The sequence below is a fragment of the Dunckerocampus dactyliophorus genome, chromosome 14 (genome assembly GCF_027744805.1).
Source record: "Dunckerocampus dactyliophorus isolate RoL2022-P2 chromosome 14, RoL_Ddac_1.1, whole genome shotgun sequence".
NCBI classification, from domain to species: Eukaryota; Metazoa; Chordata; class Actinopteri; order Syngnathiformes; family Syngnathidae; genus Dunckerocampus; species Dunckerocampus dactyliophorus.
Window position 1 is genome coordinate 24,143,321 of NC_072832.1, and position 13,303 is coordinate 24,156,623.

General features: G+C 46.0%; 2 protein-coding genes across 3 annotated transcripts; one reads left to right on the plus strand and one right to left on the minus strand.

Moving 5' to 3' along the window:
- Positions 1-959: 959 nt before the first annotated feature.
- On the minus strand, positions 960-7,178 carry shld2 (shieldin complex subunit 2). Of its 2 annotated transcripts, XM_054798990.1 has the most exons (11): positions 6,679-7,178; positions 5,795-5,955; positions 4,374-5,056; positions 4,074-4,224; positions 3,869-3,976; positions 3,595-3,789; positions 3,382-3,528; positions 3,122-3,313; positions 1,610-1,844; positions 1,421-1,536; positions 960-1,342 (listed from the first exon to the last, which is right to left on the minus strand). In XM_054798990.1, the coding sequence occupies exons 2-11, from the start codon at positions 5,952-5,954 to the stop codon at positions 1,167-1,169; spliced, it is 2,163 nt and encodes a 720-aa protein (XP_054654965.1). In that variant the 5' UTR covers position 5,955; positions 6,679-7,178; the 3' UTR covers positions 960-1,166. The 2 variants fall into 2 exon arrangements, with proteins under 2 accessions (XP_054654965.1, XP_054654964.1); XM_054798989.1 differs by having other exon boundaries at positions 5,795-7,178.
- Positions 6,252-12,460, plus strand: LOC129194078 (glutamate dehydrogenase, mitochondrial-like). The gene is made up of 13 exons (XM_054798991.1): positions 6,252-7,063; positions 7,395-7,475; positions 7,546-7,601; positions 7,668-7,731; positions 7,809-7,903; positions 7,966-8,145; positions 8,250-8,387; positions 10,838-10,975; positions 11,060-11,140; positions 11,221-11,344; positions 11,415-11,506; positions 11,577-11,639; positions 11,739-12,460. The coding sequence occupies exons 1-13, from the start codon at positions 6,673-6,675 to the stop codon at positions 11,856-11,858; spliced, it is 1,623 nt and encodes a 540-aa protein (XP_054654966.1). The 5' UTR covers positions 6,252-6,672; the 3' UTR covers positions 11,859-12,460.
- The last annotated feature ends 843 nt before the right edge of the window (positions 12,461-13,303 follow it).

Sequence of the window (13,303 nt, forward strand, 5' to 3'; positions counted from 1 at the left end):
TATCAAACATGTGAGCGTGCATGGAGAATGTGAAGAGCTCACGGGTTCACACAGTCAACCTGTACCACCGGTTGGGTAGTGACTCCCAACGGCCCCACCTGATTCCTCAGCAGGGCGTCACCTGCTGTTCTTTGGAAACCTGTCACTATAAGAGCAACGTCCCTCCCTCCATCTCATCATCAAACATGGACCTTTTGCCAGACGAGATGCGTAACAAGATTATTGCCAAGGTGGTTAAAGACAAAGTAGGTTAGTAAATATTGGGAAATGTTTACTTTGTGCCAACTGGTCAGCACCATCAGTGCATGTTTTCATGTTTATGTAGGTCAAATATAATCATTCAAGTGAAACAGGTGTGTGTTGAGGTGCCACAACATTACAAAAAGCTGCTAAGCAACAACGGCGGCTCAAGGCAATGCGATCAAGAGAAGTTAAAAGCCAAAGTTTGTTTGTTTTGCAGAAGACATTGCAGAAGATATCGCGGATCAGATTATGGGAGGAGGAAAAGAAGGGCAGCAGGATCAAGAGGAGAAAAAAGGACTGGACGACGACAAAGGAGGAGTTCTTGGTGACCTCATGTCCCTTGGCAGAAAGGAGGAAAGTGGAGATGGTGAGTGTTCAACTTTTACCAAACATTTGGTGTCCAATAGTGTTTGCTGCGGACAACAGATGAAAGCAGTGATGTCATCCAAAATGAACTTCCTCTTGCCTTTCTTTGTCACAGGACTACAGAAATTCATTAATATTTTTAAGTAGAACCCAGCAGACGTCGTCCTCAATCAACTGAGGCGTCACATCTTAAATCTTCTCTCTGATCCGAGCTGTCAGTGTGCAGAAAAACAAGCACCTCACTTTGGACATACAATATTTCTTATTTGGCTTTTGTTGACAGAAAAAGTTGTCCCACAGTGAACTGAGAATGTATGATTTGAAATAAATGATTCCAATACTACCTCCACTAGTCTTCCGCTTCTGCTTTTATACATTTTTTATTTTTTTGGTCATATGCTATATCTCATGAATGCGAGCAGTCGCTATAGCAACAAAAAAAAAAATCATCTCCACATTTGTTGTTCCATCTTGTAAAATGGCCATACAATCCACTTTTTGGCAAAAGACCGCACCTGACCTGACCTGACCTGAAGTGGTCCAGCAGGTCTGACACTTCACGTTCTTGAGATCTGGAGGTCCAGCATTGTGAGCTCCTGACTGATTGGGACGCTGTTTTCGTCACGCAGGAAGAGGCTGCGCACGGTAACAATGACGGTTTTCCTTGGAAGGCTCAGGAGGTTTTGGAGCCTCTGTGCAGCCACCTCGATGTGCTTCACTTCAGAACCTGGAGCTGAAAGCCAATTGGGGTACAAGGCAGACTTTCAAAACCAGAGCCAGAGAGCACAAACGTTGACTCTTTAGGCCTCACCTGAGCTTCTGTGTAGCTCATCAGGCAGAGCATCGAGAATCTTCTGAAGAGCGAGGGCAGGAACCTGAATGCACACGCTATGGTTGCCCCGCCCAGTCACTGTCAACACACTTGGCCTGAAGACAAATACACACAGCATTCAAAACAAGTGTAGCTCCGCCCCTGACAGGTGATGCTAATGTCACTCACCTGTAGTAGCGGCGTACGGCCGTGTAAGGCAGGCACGGGTAGCAAGGACGATAAATTCCATTGGCGTCTGTATCGAGTTCAGCAGAGCAGCGGCCGCAGCCAGAGTATGTGATGTCGCCACTCAGCGCTGCCAGGACGTCAGGCTGTGGCGTAAAGCAGTGGAGGGTCGGATGTGGTGCATTGTAGGAAGGCTGGAAGTGGAAGCTGATGACCTGGACTCTGAGCAGCACGTCTCCTAAGGGACGACACAGTTTTTTTATGCTTGCATAGCGGTGTAGTGGCGCGGGTCCAATATCCCAATGATCAGTCCAGGATGTCCTCCGCTGTCCTGCTGAACTGAGTTAACTACGATAATTACATCAAATTATGTAAAGTGATATCAATTTTGGAAATATGGTGCATTATTTTATTGAAAATAAATAACACATTTTTTGAATGTTTAATGCGAGCGCCGATTTGTCCCACTGTTTGATGGTCTTTGAACGCACCTTCTATGTTCTCCCATGCTGCACAGATAGACTACTGTACTGTATTTTTACTTTTTTTCCTCTCACCTCATATTTGCTCCCAAATGCTGATACTACGTGTGAATGCATAAAGGTAACCTTTCATGACCTTATTAGTGCTAATGTGTACATTTGTGGTACACGTCTCTGAAAAACAAGTCCAGGCTCCTACTGGTGAATGGGGGGGGTCTATATTCATTTCGTGCTTTTAATTTGATGTTGTTCCTGTTTTAGTTTTACACAATACATAATAAATAAGATCAATTAGATCGCTATAATGTACATATGTTGGACTGATGTGTTGATGACTAGCTAGTGCATTGCTAAAGCTAGCGCTGCTAGCGCTGAATTGACAGAAGCCTACATAGCTGTCCTCGGCTAGGCCTGCCATTAATTAGCTGCTCGTACCCAAATTTTAGCTTGCAGTTCCAAGCAAAAAATCATCGCAGAGACGGCTCGCGTCTAATAAAAAAAAGGGACAAGGTACCACTGTATAACAGGCAATAAAAAAATACCGTCAGTGCTTCAGTACCTTCCCGCTTCTCTCTGGCAAGTCGAAGACAACATAGTCTCGTGACAATTCCAATCACAGCGACTGTAGATACAAATAACTCTGGTCTTGTTGCAAGAGCCATCTGCCAAGGCTTTGAAGCTAAATTTACCAATAAAAATACACCTTTCTTTCTCCATTTCTGCATTTGCTCCCGCTTGTAGCTCCACGGTGACTGTTGCTTCCTCAAACTACAGCGTCGGCGGAGGGTCAAACAGGACGAGCACACGTTAATTGCACGTCCAAAAAAAAATGTCTGCCGTTAGAGAAATCTTCCGTTAACTCGTGAATAATGTGTTAACTTTGACAGCCCTAGCAAGAACACATCACAGCATATCATCAGAACTCCGATACTATACACACATACTGAGATGAGTGTGACAATTCAATCCAAGTGTCCTGCACATTATTTATTATAGCTTATGAAACCAAAGTGTCAGGACCTGCATGAGTCACCTGAGTAGCTCTGGGACAGCAGCGTATCCAGGTCCAGATCCACAGGGCTGGTAGTTCCACACATGAAGTCCTGCAGTCTGCGGTCGGTGCCGTCCATAAGCCGGATTGAGCTCCAGGGGGTGGTGTGAAGCTCTGGGAGGTCAGACGTCAAGCCCTCCCTTACCAGGAGGAATCGGACATCCCAGACAGCATCTAAAGTCGATGAAGTGATAACATGTTTGTCAAGGTAAAGTCTTCAGCGGTCCAAACAAGAACCCAACCTTTGTATGTCCTAAAGCGTGGGAGCCAGTCCAGAGCTGCCCCCCACAGCAGCAATACCCCCTGCTGGCTGTCCGCCTGCTCTACGGTCACAACAGCCTGACGTTCCAGAGCTGACCTGCAGCGGGAATCCGCTTCTCCTCGCCACTCTGCAACGCGCATCATAAATGAAAACTTTTAACTCAGGCGAGCACCCAGCTCATCATCCGACCCACCTGTGCTGATGTGTGCGTGTTTGACACGCAGCAAGGCGTGAACCAGCATGTTCACTTTCAGTGCCCACAGGGGTGCGTATGGCAGCCGCCTCAAGTCCTGAGGGGGCCGGGGCGGCACAGACAGCAGCAGGGGGCGCTGCTCTTGAAGGAAGTCACAAAGAGAAACTACAGAGCGTGCATGAACCTGATGGCCACCTAGCGTTGGTGGGGAGAAGGAAACTGTTAGTGAGAATAAAGAGGATTTTGAGTGTGAGGTAGGGCTGTAAAGTGCTACCTGGTGGACAGGTGGGGGCACCAATGTGACCCAAGTTAAGAAGTTTGCTGCCAAAGGTGGACTGCAGTACCTTTTCTCCCCTCCAGGTGTCCTCACGCAACTGCAGGCCTGAAGAACAATCTTCACACTCTTCAACCTTATGCTTGGCTAAAGTGGTCTTCAAGCGAGGAGTTATAGCGCCACCTGCCTTCTCATGTTTGTGTACCTGTGATGAGCACAACATCTCCGACACTGACAGTCAACGCCCAGAATGCCGCCCGCCGCCACAACACCACCTTCATGTCCGTGGCTGACTGGTCCGTCACCACCATGGTGGCCAAAGGGACCAGGGTCCCAGTGGAGGGTCCAGACTTCACCTTCAATGTCAGAAGCACAACGATAGCCTGTAGTTTTGATACTATTCTGCATCTACTGGATGACCTCTGTTGTTTAGTTACATCTCCCATTTGATTAGGGGACTTAAGGCAAATCGAATGACAAAGTACTGTAAGAGTCAACAACTCACCTTCACCTCTTTCACCTGACACGGATGGACGACAACGACCAGAACCTGATACCGAACTGCCGCTTGAGCACACTGGACGAGAAGCGTGGTGGAACCGCGAAACCCAGCTGCACCATTTCCATCTGAAGCCGACACCTCCGTCCCGACGTCGTCAGCGAGACGAGCTCTTTTATGTCCGGGACTGGAGGGCAAACTGCTGTCCTCCTGGGAGCACAGCACTCCATGTGAAGTGGCCTCCAGGACCACGCCCCCTTGCTCGGCCCGCTGCTCCAGACAGAGGGGCTCACCGGAACCTCCAGGAGACCACCGGGCTGACGGACTGAAGAGCTCCGGCGTATTGGAGGAGTCTTCTGGTGACGTTTGGGGGTGTTTTTGTGGGCTCTGGGAGGGGCTGCTAGCTGATTGGGAACTTCTCAGAATTAACGCTTGACTTAGAGTCCAGGTAGCAAGGTACTGGGTTGTAGTAATGGGTTGTGGTTCTCTAGTTTGTTCTAGTTGAGCAGCAGGGAAACATGAGTCCAGATACTCTTGAACAGAGACCGCGCGCTGGTCCTGCTCGTCTGACCGTGGTTTATGTCGTTCGGACCTCTCTGTGGTCTGTTCAGTTCTTGAGGCTGGACCATCCCGAGTTGTGGTTTTAGCCTTGTTCTGGTCTTGTGAGAGATGAACCGCTTCTTCCGCATCTAAAGAGAAATAAATATTAGAGATGCACAATAACTTTTTTTTTTAGCCAATACCAATAATGTTGTACTTCAAGACCGATAAGGTACAGACAACCAATAACTTTTTTTATTTCTGATTTTTTAAATTACATTTAACTCTAGTTTGTGCACACCTGAGTATTTGGATTTGTCCTAATCAAATATCATGACATTACTACTACCACGTTACTACTATCAAGAGAACCAGAGTATAGAGCGGGGGGAGCCACCTGGCGTAGCCTAGCAAGGTGCACTGTATTCAGACAAACGCTCCGAGCAGCCGGTGTGACGCCACAAGAGGTCTCTGACAAACCTTTATCAATTTTCAAGTGCCACGGTGCTGGCGTTTCAGAAGGCTGATAAGATTTTATTTGCTCAGCGCCCCCCCCCCCATTGCGGAGCATTTGGTATAACTAGCATGTAAAATGTCTTCCTCAGAAAGTCAATGTTTGTTTTCAAGGGAGCCTAGATGAAGTTATGATTGGCCGTTAACATCACAGGCAGGAGAAAGGAGTGCTTGATTTGCTCACCCGCACAGACCGCCTCATAGGAGTTTTTTTTAAATTATTGTTATTGCGAGCTATTTTTTATGTTATCGGATTTATCGGTATGGCGTCATAATTACGTGATATCAGCCTGATAATTATCGTGCACCCCTAATAAATATGTTACATGAAAGTTGGGAATACAATGTCAAGTGTTGGTTCCCAAGCACCTCACCGGCAGGGACAAGCCGGCCTTCCTGCCAGGAGAGCTCCAGGTGTCGCCAGCGGCCGATTGGTGCCCCCTCCCTCTCTATGGCACAGTCAGGCGCTGATGCATTGTCAGGTGTGGAGGGAGGGGCCCCCAGGAAAACGTGGATCCTTGGCCGCTCACACATCCTAAGAGGAGAAAGTTCTGGACATATCTCATGTCTCACTGTAACAATACACATCACACATGTACATTTTTAACGCAATAATGTTAATTGATTATCATATGTTGATTATATATTAAGATAATTATTGCTTTTAACAAGGGTTATTTAAAATCACATTTAATATGAAAGACAACAATATATTGACTAAATCAACTTGTTAACTGTGAGAAATGTCCATTTGGGGTGAGGGGCTGCCGATGCTGTCATTTGGAGTCGTGTTACATCGTCACACTTTTCAAAGCTAGTCAAAGCTACACAGACGTCGGCGTTAATGCTAATGCTATGCTAGGCTACTGAGAATGCTCAAAGTACGATACTCTCACACTTCAGAGTTAAGTTAACCTAAAAGCTAAGTCACCACTTAAGTTCCGACACAAACAGTTTGATACTAAAGTTAACCGCAAGAATCACAGAGTTGCGTTTCAAAGTTAGCGTTTGAAGCTAATGCTAAGCTAACACGGGCAACGCTACAAGGTCCAGATGTTGAACGAAAGTCCAGGTGCAATGTGTCATGTGTCATAGAGGAAGAGGAGTGAGAGGAGGATGAAGAAAAGGAAGAGCAACAGCAGCAGGAGGAGGAGGAGGAGGAGGAGGAGTTTCCTTGTTCCATTTCCTCGTTGACTTTGTGACTTTCTCCCTTCTTTGTAGAAGTTAGTTAACAAGCTTTAAAATCACAAAAATGTACCGGAACTTAGGAAGGATGCTCGCCCGGGGGACGAGCGCCTGGCTGGGCGCCGCTGACTCAGTTCTCCCGGCGGCGGCGTCTCGGCTGCGGTACCGCGACTACTCCCAGGCCGTGGACCGGGACGACGACCCCAACTTCTTCACCATGGTGGAGGGCTTCTTCGACCGCGGCGCCGCTATCGTGGAGGACAAGCTGGTGGACGACCTGAAGACTCGAGAGAGTCACGAGAACAAGCGGAAGAGGGTCCGCGGGATCCTGCGGATCATCAAGCCGTGTAACCACGTCCTGAGCGTCAGCTTCCCCATCAAGAGAGACAACGGAGAGTGGGAGGTGGTGGAGGGCTGCCGGGCTCAGCACAGCCAGCACAGGACGCCCTGCAAGGGAGGTCAGCATGTGGGCTGGGGTCGGGGGGCACGCTGGGTTACTGGCCACTCACATCCACGCAATATGGACCTCACCATTCTTTGTGTGTGCGCGCGCAGTGTTATTATACGTGTGTCTGTACCTGTTTGAATGTTGAGTCAAGTTAACGCCCTGATCAGGAATGTTGACATTCCGGTCTTGTGTGCGTGAGCGCGTGCCTGCGTGCGTGAGTGAGAGAGCGAGAGCAAGAGACGTGATGAATGTGTACCGTCAGATGTCACGACTGATGCTTTGATGTCAACTGAAAACGTAACATTGAGGCAGCACTGTGATCATGTGACTGTGTGTTCCAGGGATCCGATACAGCATGGACGTGTCTGTCGATGAGGTCAAAGCGCTGGCGTCACTGATGACGTACAAGTGCGCCGTGGTTGGTAAGTACAATGACACTGGCACGTGAAGGTGCACGGAATCGCTCGTCTAAAATCACTGGGATGTGTTTAGATGTTCCCTTTGGCGGCGCCAAGGCTGGTGTCAAGATCAATCCCAAGAACTATTCCGTAAGTCACGTTGCCAACAGCACTCAAGATGGCAGACTTCTTTAAGGTCACGTGACTCATTTCCAGGACAACGAGTTGGAGAAGATCACCAGGCGGTTCACCTTGGAGCTTGCCAAGAAAGGTTTCATCGGTGGGTAAAAATAAAAAAAAACAGACACACCCACACACACACATACAGGAAGACCATGACTTTTTTGTCCTCTGCAGGACCCGGTATAGACGTTCCTGCTCCAGACATGAGCACTGGAGAGAGGGAGATGTCCTGGATCGCCGACACCTTCGCCACCACCATGGGACACTATGTGAGTCCACGGAGGGACATCTCATGTTTGGGACATATAGAAGTATCTTTGTCTTTTTTTAGGACATCAACGCTCACGCCTGCGTCACCGGGAAGCCTATCAGCCAGGGGGGGATCCACGGTCGGATCTCTGCCACAGGACGAGGAGTTTTTCACGGCATCGAGAACTTTGTCAACGAGGCTGCCTATATGAGCAAGCTGGGAATGTGCCCCGGCTTCCAGGACAAGACCTTCGTCATCCAGGTAGAACACACGTCTTTAGGTCACTTTATTAGGAACTACCTGCACATGCACATGACAAGGCTATTAGCATTAGCCTCCAAATTGATTACTTCCTTCTGCTTCAGGGTTTTGGTAACGTGGGCCTTCACTCCATGAGATATCTTCATCGCTTTGGGGCTAAGTGCATCGGAGTCGGAGAATTGGACGGAAGCATCTGGAACCCGGAAGGCATCGATCCCAAAGAGCTGGAGGACTACAAATTGGTCTGTATTGGTTGTAGCTAGATATACAGTCGACCCTCGCTATGTCGTGGTTCGAATATCGCTCCATCACTATATTGCGTTTTTTCAAAAAGTAATTAATAAATGATTACTGTTTTGTGGTGTAATACGGCCTATTATTAGTAATTTTTAAAAAAAGCATAATTAAGCAAATTGTACATATTCTTGGCCTAAATTGCGCATTTTCAAATATAAAAATGGCTAAATGAACTAAAATACAAGGCAGAAGAGACATTCTCCATGTGAACGTAGTATCCTACATTGGCCACTACGTGTCCCCAGAATGTGAGAGGTGATCACCAGAACAGGCAGTTATTGTAGGTTTAAATTATCTCACCAAATAATAACATAATACTTAGGGCTGTCAAAAATGGCGCGTTAACGGCGGTAACTAATTTCTGAAATCAATTGCTTACATTTTTTGCGTAGTTAACGCATTTCAAGCCACCTCTCTCTGTTATGATGACAGACGGAGGCACAATAGCATCCTCACACAGAGTCTGACACTCTTTGCTCTTTTATAACTTTATTCTGACCCAAACACATCAACAGCAGTGAAATTCCAAAACCAAGTAATGTATCACCAATTCATAAACACATCTGTAGTCCTCCTCGGAACGACACTTCTTTGTTGTCACTAGACGACAGTGATGTGCACGCAGGGCACTCCACCTCGAACATCACAACGTCTTCATTATGTGTGAATGTGTGGTCTAAATAAACAAAAAGAAAAGGAAAAAAACGTAAGTGGCTATTCTTATCAGTCACTAGCGTAACTCCGACTGCGGAAGTGCAATTTGCTGCATTTAAGTATGCTTAGAAATCCCAGAAAAATACATCAAAACTCAAAACAGTGAATTCAACTTAAAAAAATGACGTGGTGTCTTGAACGCAACCCCTCGGGGCTCATCATAACACGGTTAAAGTGTGATTCAAATGTTCCGCTACTCTTAAAGAGACTAGTGTTAGACATGTAGATTTTCAGACGTGTGTGGTATCTTTTAGCATGACTTAAATTCACTTCATTTGGAGCTGTTAATACATACAAATATATAAGATTGTCTCCTGTCATTTAGCTTTTTGTTCATAAAATAGACCAAAAAGGGCACATTTCACACATAGTTGCAAATTGTGATTAACCATGATTAATTAATTTGAAAACTGTGATTTAATTTGATTAAAAAAATTGTAATCATTTGGCAGCCCTAATATTAATCTTAATAATAACACGGGCTACTGTTGGGGCCATAACTCACGACAAGCTAAAACTCAACTCGGAACCGCCGATGTCACCGCCTGGCACTAAGGTCCCCCAGGGAACACGAGCAGGAGTTTTATTTACGTCTTAAATGGCTTATTTGCCATGTCTACTATATTGGGTAATACGCGTATACAGCCATTTCAAGCCACCATTAGAATACATTGATGAGACAATAGCCACCGCAGGAAGTACACTGTCCAGTAAAAAAAACAACAAGGAACTGCTAATACAAGTATGTGAGTCTGTTATCTTATTTATGTCTAATGTTTATATGTACTATATTGGGTAAAAGGAGTCTACTATGCTGTCAGGCTCTACAACACCTGCACCACCTGAACCATGTTGTTCATTGGGATAAATAAAGTACAAATACAAATACAAATACAAATACTATATTGGGTAATATGAGTGTAAAACTATTTAAAGCCGCCATTACAATACTTTGATGAGACAATAGCCACTGCAGGAAGTACGCTGTCCAGAAAACAAGTAACTGCTAACGTGCGAGTCTGTTATCTTATACTGTACATGTCTAATGTGTCTTATTTTCCCTGATTATATCTACTATATTGGGTAATACAAATGTAAAGGTGACTATATGGGTGTTATTCAACGTCTACAGGGCTCTAATAATGTTAAAACCCGTATTTAGAAGATTACGCCATAACTATGAAAATATTCCGTTTATTAATATTGAATCCTACTTCGCTTCACTTTTGTCCACTCTCAATCGCTATGATTTCAATCTGCATATTAATTTGATACCAAATTGAAAGGGAAAGTTGAACAAACATGATAAAGCAGTATCCACAGTACAAAATTACATACAAGCAGCGATAAAGCCTCTCTCATCCTGCCACGCACATATATTGACAGGTTTTCACAGTGCGGGGATTGGAACACCTTCAAGATTAAACACTCATATACAACATAATCATCAAACTTATTTACATATTCATAAAACTCACACAGAGCAATGAAGAACTTCATGTCGTGTCTGCTTCCTTCTTTCAGCTATGACGATGCACGCTTGTAATTGTGAGTGTTAGGCGCTAATTGTTTTCCATTTTTATTCACGCACCGCTGCGGGTACGCGTACCCCACTTTGGGAACCTAGGCTGTACACTATATTATCAGTGGCGAGCTGAAAACAAAGACCACCTGTCTCCAGGCCAACGGGACCGTCGTTGGCTTCCCTAAGTCCACACCGTACGAGGGAAGCATCCTGGAGGCCAACTGTGACATCCTGATTCCCGCCGCCAGCGAAAAGCAGCTGACCAAAGGCAACGCCCACAAGATCAAAGCCAAGGTTTTGCACTCGCCCTTTGATTGATTGATAGTGGCGTCCTTTCAAATACGACTGCGTCACGTGTCGGCCATCTTGTTTTTGTAGATCATCGCAGAGGGAGCCAATGGTCCGACCACGCCCGAAGCCGACCGCATCTTCCTGGACAGGAACATCTTAGTCATTCCGGTCTGTTGACTCCACCCAATTTCCAAACATGCAGAACGATGTCACCGCGCTAACCTTTGCTCCGCCCCCTAACCTTGCAGGACATGTACCTGAATGCCGGGGGCGTGACCGTGTCCTACTTCGAGTGGTTGAAAAATCTCAACCACGTCAGTTACGGACGGCTGACGTTCAAATACGAGCGCGACTCCAACTACCACCTGCTAAGTGAGTAAGCTCCGCCCACATTCACCAGGCGGGAAAGGGGGGAAAACACAGATGTCCTTTCCCTCCGCAGTGTCCGTCCAGGAAAGTCTGGAGAGGAAGTTCGGGAAACATGGCGGTGCCATTCCGATCGTTCCCACGTCGGAGTTCCAAGCGAGAATTGCTGTGAGTACGCGCCGCCGCCGCTCTGCCCCCTGCTGGTCACGTGTATTATAACAGCTGTGCTGTGCCATAGGGGGCGTCCGAGAAGGACATCGTTCACTCGGGCTTGGCCTTCACCATGGAGCGCTCGGCCAGGGTAAGTTTCGTTGCACCCACTTTACCTCACAATGCATCATGTGATTTGATAAACCGCTGTACTAATTTCTGTTCCTGCTTTAACTCCGCACCCTGGCAGCAAATCATGCGAACTGCCAACAAGTACCAGCTGGGCTTGGACCTGCGCACCGCCGCCTACGTCAACGCCATCGAGAAAGTCTTTAAAGTTTACAGCGAGGCCGGACTCATCTTCACGTAGCTGTCTGTCCTATGAGGCTTGACGTGTGTGTGTGTGTGTGTGTGTGTGTGTGCGTGCGTGCGTGCGTGCGTGCGTGGAATTTTTAAAAAGCCTTAAAAACACCAAAAAGGGCAAAAAGCAAACTGTTTCATAAATATATTTTTCATGTCTTGAATACATTTTTCATGTCTTTTTCAAGGAGCAGTTGCAGCCTATCATGTCAGTCATCCACCAGCCCAGTCAAACATTGACTTTGATACACACACATTCGTTCATTCGCCGATATATGTGTACACACACACACACACACATATTACATACTATATATATATATATATATGTGTGTGTGTGTATGTTTGTGTATACACATATGCACAATTGTCTATATTTCACAGAAATAAAAGACCAACGCTTTGTGCGTTGTTTTGTGTTTCTAGAACTTGACTGGGCTTTTATTTGTTAATGACGCATGACTAAGCTAAGCTAGTAATGGCAACAATACGGCGTCCCCTTGAGGCTGTTCACTTTGATACACACATTTATTCGCTGGATTATATATATATGTATGTATATTAAACAGAAATAAAGACTGACGCTTTGTGCGTTGTTTTAAGTTTGTAGAACTTGACTTCAGTGCTTTCATTTAATTTAATGACGCATGACTGAGCTAATCTAGTCATGGCAGCAATATGCCGCCCCCTTGTGGCGGGCACAGCGTTTCCCGAATGTCGTTTAGCAACGTAAAGAAATAACAGTGACGAAGGACGACAAAATGTGCGATATGTACTCTTGAATTGACACATAGATCAGTTTAAATGGCCACGAAGCACAATCATTTGTCATTTTCATGTGTATGATACGTTCACTACTCCGGCTACTCAAATCATGAAAGAGCGAGAAGACTTCCGGTAGGAGGGATTTAAGTCTTTGAACCAATCAAAGCGTAGGGATTGCCACTTGAGGTCGGAATTCCCCGCCATCTCCGGGGCTTTCCGCACTGACTGACAGGCTGGCGGTTACCACGGCAACCACACAGCCTGCGCGGATTGCTGTGATTAAGACTGCTGCTTCCGGTACCTCAGCTGCCAATTCAAATTAAGAGCCTGAATTTTAACAATACTTTTTTTGGAGGGGGTTGTCTTTTGACGCCAATAATTGTTGATGATTTGATGAGCATTTTTACAATGCCTAACACTTATACTAGTTGTTTGCGTTTTAATATCTGCGTACATGCATACTTTGTTGCTGAACATTGTACATGGAAAGAAGCAAAAAGCCGACAACTCGTCAAAACCCCCCACAAATCTGCCTTGGCAATACGTCGCCAGTGGAACACGAGTTTTGTGGCTGCATGCAAAATCAACAATACAACAATATCACTACAAATACAAACTAAAACTAGTCACTATAGCGTAAAAACCCTTATTTTGAAATCACTCTCAGGAAGTACATCCATATGATTTCCT

Excerpts from the sequence above, each read along its gene's own strand:
- shld2 (XM_054798989.1), bottom strand. The coding sequence starts at position 6,008 with ATGTGTATTGTTACAGTGAGACATGAGATATGTCCAGAACTTTCTCCT. Across the intron at positions 5,057-5,794 it reads AGGCCGGCTTGTCCCTGCCG|ATGCGGAAGAAGCGGTTCAT; the intron begins GTGAGGTGCTTG and ends ATTTCTCTTTAG. Across the intron at positions 1,343-1,420 it reads TGAGCTACACAGAAGCTCAG|CTCCAGGTTCTGAAGTGAAG; the intron begins GTGAGGCCTAAA and ends ATTGGCTTTCAG.
- LOC129194078 (XM_054798991.1), top strand. The coding sequence starts at position 6,673 with ATGTACCGGAACTTAGGAAGGATGCTCGCCCGGGGGACGAGCGCCTGG. Across the intron at positions 7,064-7,394 it reads CAGGACGCCCTGCAAGGGAG|GGATCCGATACAGCATGGAC; the intron begins GTCAGCATGTGG and ends TGTGTGTTCCAG. Across the intron at positions 11,507-11,576 it reads AGTTCCAAGCGAGAATTGCT|GGGGCGTCCGAGAAGGACAT; the intron begins GTGAGTACGCGC and ends GCTGTGCCATAG.